The following is a 5,092-nucleotide window of genomic DNA, read 5'->3' as shown; positions in this document are numbered from 1 at the left end:
CTGCTGGATATGGGCACCAGTGACCCACGCAACCCTGAAAAGGAAGAAGCGTGTACAGAAAATGGGTGGATGGATGGAGACTTGAATGTGTTTCCTTGAATGTGTTGGTTCCATAGCTGCCTGCTGTTCCTGTGAGTTTGAGTGGTTCAATTAGTGCCCTGATCCACCTCAAACACCATGCACACACTGAACAGAGCTGCTGTTTGTGACCAGCTGTTCAAGATAACCATGACAATCTTCCTCATAAAGCCTGAGGATTACTGGTCTGCTGTGGAGAAGCTTGAAAGCAAATGGACTTGACATTCAAAACTGGAGCAACAATCAGATCAGAATCAGTCAGGTGATCTGTTTGGCTGGCACACGTGCAAGCTCTGCATCTTGGCCTAATAGAGCCAAGAAACTTTAGAATCCAGCTGTCAATTTGCACAGGCTGAGCTACACTTATTTTGCACGAGTCTGTCATGATGNGTGCGGGGATCATTATGTTACCACTATCTGTCTTGTTGTGTATCTTTCTGCACAGTAGCTTGCTTTTACTTTCATTTTTATCTCATTTCAGTTCAATGCACAGTAGATCTGCACATGGATCCTGCTCCTGCCTGACTGCCKACTTTATTTTCATAACAAACTTCTAATTATGACAGTTTCAGCCCTCCACACTTCACTTACATTAATTGTTGTGAAACATTTTAACTTTGTCCATAAAATGTTGTTGAAGAATGTTTGGTTTAGGGTTTGGTAACTTGGTTTGTGTTTTATGTGAAGTAAAATYCACCACTAGAGGGGACTGTCCTGTTAAAATGTGGTCACCATGAGGGAGGGGGGCAGATTTTCCCCCAATATGCAGATGAAAACTGGCCTTTGACTAATTCTGGCATGCTACAAATGTACTGTTATTAATCACTGACCTGCTAAATAAATAAACAAATAAATAAATAAATAATGATCATAACAATAATGCGTAAATAGATGAGGATGATTTTAATTCAACAAAGGAATTGATTAAAGATGTATTCAAATGTTTTGTTTAAAAGTAAGGAAAATGCTTCATTTAATTATTTTCTTCTTTGTTTTCAGACGGAAAAATACAGTTTTTACATCAAGAATGAAAAATCAAAGGTGAGACAGACTATTCAAGGATTTGTTTTGTTCTTTTTTCCCACTGTTTTTAATTTTTCTGTTGTTTGTTTTGTTGCATAGAACTAAATGTCAACAGAAAAAGAAAATGAAAAAAATAAACAAGAAATGAAAAATAAAACGTCAAAGAGCCTGCGGGGCCGCTGTTAAAGACGTTTTAAAAGATTTAACAGACAATTAAATTATTCCGTCTTCCATTWCCACTTTAGGTGTAATTGTGATTATTTAAGTGTCATTCTTTGGGCAGGGGTACTGATGGTAAAAGGGGGCAAAAACAACAAAAAGTAAACAGACACTGGTTACAGTCCTCCAACCTTTAGCTTCCTGTTCATATGTTTAACTAACCTTTTATGAGTTTTACTTATTAAACTTTTAGCTATGTTGCTACTTTTAGCTAATGTTTTGATTGTATACTCAATGTTMTGCTTCTTTTAGCTTTCACTAAGTTTCTTCTTCAGTGTATTTTGGCAGAAAATATAATTTCTTCAGTTGTTTCTACTTTAAAATCTATTTTATCTTCTGATTTCACCTGCGTAAGAGGAGACATTTGACACACAATGTGACAGAAAGCTGCTGCGGCCGTGTCGAAGGCAGCTGCTGGGTGGGGACACAGGCTATCAGCTGGCCTGGCTGCACGGCACCRCAGAATGACCTCGCTGATGGAGGCTGTCGTCGTCTCTCGATAATTTCCAACAAACAAATCCTGGTGTTTTTCTAACACGAAGCAAAACACGAGCAGACAAAGTAACGTAGCAGGGTCAGACTAATCACATCAAAAGGACAAAGGTTTGAAAAGCATAAAGCACATTGTTAAATCCACAAAAATTAGTTTGATTTAGTTTAAATCATTTATTCATTTCACTTAAAAACAAAACAAATTCTATATATAAAAAATAACTAATAAAACACAAATCACAATTGAAATAAAAGGCAGCAGAAAGAAGAAAAACTAAATAAAAAAACCTTGTTTGGAAATTTAAACAAAAGTTTTGATTCGTCAGCAGAAAATGTTTCACACAATAAAAGTCTGTGCTTGTGTGCCGTATTTAATGAAGGTTTGATGCTATGTACTGATAAGCTATTTAAGAGTAAAGACATTTTAATTGTCCAATGATAAACGTGGGTTTACGTGAAGAATACTTTACAGATCAGCTTAAGAGCAAAAACTATTTCACACTCTAATCAATTTAGCTTCATCATTTTTGCAGGTAAGGTCTATCTTAAGATAACATCTTCTCTGAATAAAAATCTCATTAAAGGGGGCAGGTTTGTGTATTTTCCAGACACGTAGTTCAATTTTATAGCACGATCAACTATTAACGCTGTATATATCACAATCTAAATGCCTTGAATGGTCTCTGTTTCCTACCATTTCAGACACTCCCACTTCAACACGTCTTCACAACAATGCTTGGGTACCAGCAAGTGTTGAGGCAGCTCCACATGGCCACAGGAGATTCAAGGATTTTTCAAACATGTATGAATGAGTCAAAGCAACAGATGGAATGACATTAGAACATGATATAAAGCTCAGAAATGTTGATTTTGCATAATACCCTCCATTTAAATATTTTAAAGAGTCTATTTATCAGGAGTGGCTGAGGTTGGTTAGGTTGGCTTTAGAAGACACGTGGAGTTTTTTTTAGTTTTACTCATATTTTTAGGATCTAATGTTCATCTGCTGATGTGCACGCACAATAAAAGAGGCAAACTAAAGGTTAGGACTAGAGGAAGTCGTCTGACACCCTAGTTTTCAAAATAAAAGCTCTGTAGCGTCTGGAAAGGTTTAAAAGCCGAAACTGTACAACTTTTGTCCACCTGTGGGAAAAAAAACTAGTTAGTTAGACCGTATGCTCTGACGAATTTAGCTGAGTTAAGCTTTCAAGAAGTTTTTGGCACAATGTTTTGTTTACATTGAGCGCAGACCCGCATTTCAGAAATACACATCAGTAAACTCAAACTGCACCATTTCATACAGTTCAGGATTTTTTTTTTAGATTTCGTACTTTGCAGTGAGTGCCTTTAATATTTTTGAGAAATAAAAACATAAAGCTCATTTACATATTTTATATGACACTGTTTGTTTTATTCTAATGGCAATTTTTTTAAAAGTAAATAAATAAAATGTGTTTGTGTTGTTTTATGGGTCAGTGCACCTTTCAGCCAAGTTTAAATTCAGCCAGAATGGGAAAAAAAAGAAGCAAAAAACAAAACCTTTTCATTCAAAATCTTGTGTGAGAAAAGAGGCGGAGCTAAACTCGACACCTGAAGTATTTGTTCAGGTACATTTCAGATCTCCTCAGTGGGCTCGGTTTGACTGGGGTGGAGCTGAACTCTGCAGCCCTACCTGCCCCTGGTTTCCGGGACAGGAAGCCCTCCTTCAGGCGGGGCCGAGTCCTCTGTCTGCTCCCTGCAGCTGCGGAACCAGAGACCCAGAGACCCGGGCTCACACAGGCGTGCAGCCGCTGCGGGACGAGCCATGCAGGCGTGCGCGTGAATGTGTGTATGTGTGTGAGTGTGAGAGGGGAGAGAGAGAAGGAAGGAAAACCACAACCAGAAAGTTTGACTGTGAACACATCTTGTGTAAAAAAAAAGAGAGGAGCCTCAGAAAGCACCCTGTCAGGTGAGCACTTCATGTTTTCTTTAAGTGTTTGATGAATCAGAGCTCAAATCTGTACAAGATAAACACAAACTTCCTGTCTGTTGCTTTATTAAACAAAATGCTTATAATCCAAAACAAAGATTATGTGACAGTTGTGTTGCTGTTCCTGCCCTGACAGCATGGACGTTCAGAGTGCAACAGGAAGGTGATAACCAGGTCAGAATGAACTTGTCAAGGTTAAGTCATGTTTTATTCAAACTGTAGCATATTTCTGATTTTTTTTAAAAGAAGGAAACAATGAAAAGTTTGAGTTCAGGGTGATTATCTCAGATAACTAGAGACATTTGATTTGTATGCAGGACTGTCTGATTTGGTTGTACTCACATTTATTATTTATTTAATGTGACAGCATCGTATGGCTACCTTTTTTAAAAAGCTATTTATTAAAAATCAGAAAATTACACAAAAATACGCCCTTCGTAAATAGTGACTTGATCCAGTAGAAGGAAAGTTGTCCATCAAAAGGAGGATCAGAAGTTCAGTTTTCAGCCGCAACAGTACAGAAGTGAAGAGATTATGAGTGTTTGATGAAAAATAGAAGTAAGTAAGTAACTAAGTAAGTCAGTCAGTAAAATTTTATTTGTATGGCATCTTTCACAGAAATAAATTCACAACAAGTGCTGCACATGGTGGGTGATATGCATTCCATTAAAGAAAGCTTGGCCTTTGTGTTTCGGTTTTTAAGGGGTGTGTGAATGTCACTCCGTCAACAAAACCATACCGAGTGTTGCTTTGACTCATTCATGCATGTTTGAGAAATCTTTGAATCTAGCCATGCGGAGCTGCTTTGTTGGTACAAAGCACCGCCTATTTACTCCTATGCTCCTCCCCCACACAGCTCCACCAGATTAGAAAAACTCATGATTTCATTGCAAAACACGTGTCCACGATGATTTATATTTGTAGTTTCTTTGCAAAAATGATCTTAACATTGACGTATATGTTTGAGAGGATGACTGGGAGATGCTTCTTAACCAAGCTGAAACATCTGTACTCACTCCTCATCCAACATGGGACCATTCGAGTACGTTTCATCTGTATTTTGATTTGCTGTTTTGCAAAAGCGATATTATCTAATGTTTTTTACAACAAAATGTAATGTTCCTAAAGGGAGTAAACGGCATGAAGCATTGTGGTGAAGGTGCACTGAAATGGGAATGTTGGAAATGGTAGGAGATTCTTAAAGAGACAGAGGCCAATTTAGATGCTATGCCACATATATATACACTCACCGGCCACTTTATTAGGTACACCACGCTAGTAACGGGTTGGACCCCCTTTTGCCTTCAGAAC

The 5,092-nt window shown here is 37.9% G+C and overlaps 1 protein-coding gene and 1 long non-coding RNA gene across 2 annotated transcripts in view; both read left to right on the top strand.

The window, feature by feature from the left end:
- Positions 1-6: 6 nt before the first annotated feature.
- Positions 7-2,540, top strand: LOC106523005 (uncharacterized). Its single transcript, XR_001310842.1, has 3 exons — positions 7-131; positions 1,078-1,119; positions 2,515-2,540. It is a non-coding gene; the product is annotated as an uncharacterized LOC106523005 (long non-coding RNA).
- Positions 2,541-3,394: 854 nt separating this feature from the next.
- lamb2l (laminin, beta 2-like) overlaps positions 3,395-5,092 on the top strand; it is a gene marked incomplete in the record, with an annotated part of 76,721 nt that continues 75,023 nt past the window's right edge. The window contains 1 exon segment of the mRNA XM_014016281.1: positions 3,395-3,760. Within this exon segment, the coding sequence (XP_013871735.1) occupies positions 3,643-3,760 (118 nt within the window).

This window comes from Austrofundulus limnaeus, unplaced genomic scaffold, assembly GCF_001266775.1.
Source record: "Austrofundulus limnaeus strain Quisiro unplaced genomic scaffold, Austrofundulus_limnaeus-1.0 Scaffold142, whole genome shotgun sequence".
NCBI lineage: Eukaryota > Metazoa > Chordata > Actinopteri > Cyprinodontiformes > Rivulidae > Austrofundulus > Austrofundulus limnaeus.
Note: the sequence above shows the minus strand (reverse complement) of the source record. Positions and strands in the feature narration are given on the sequence as shown.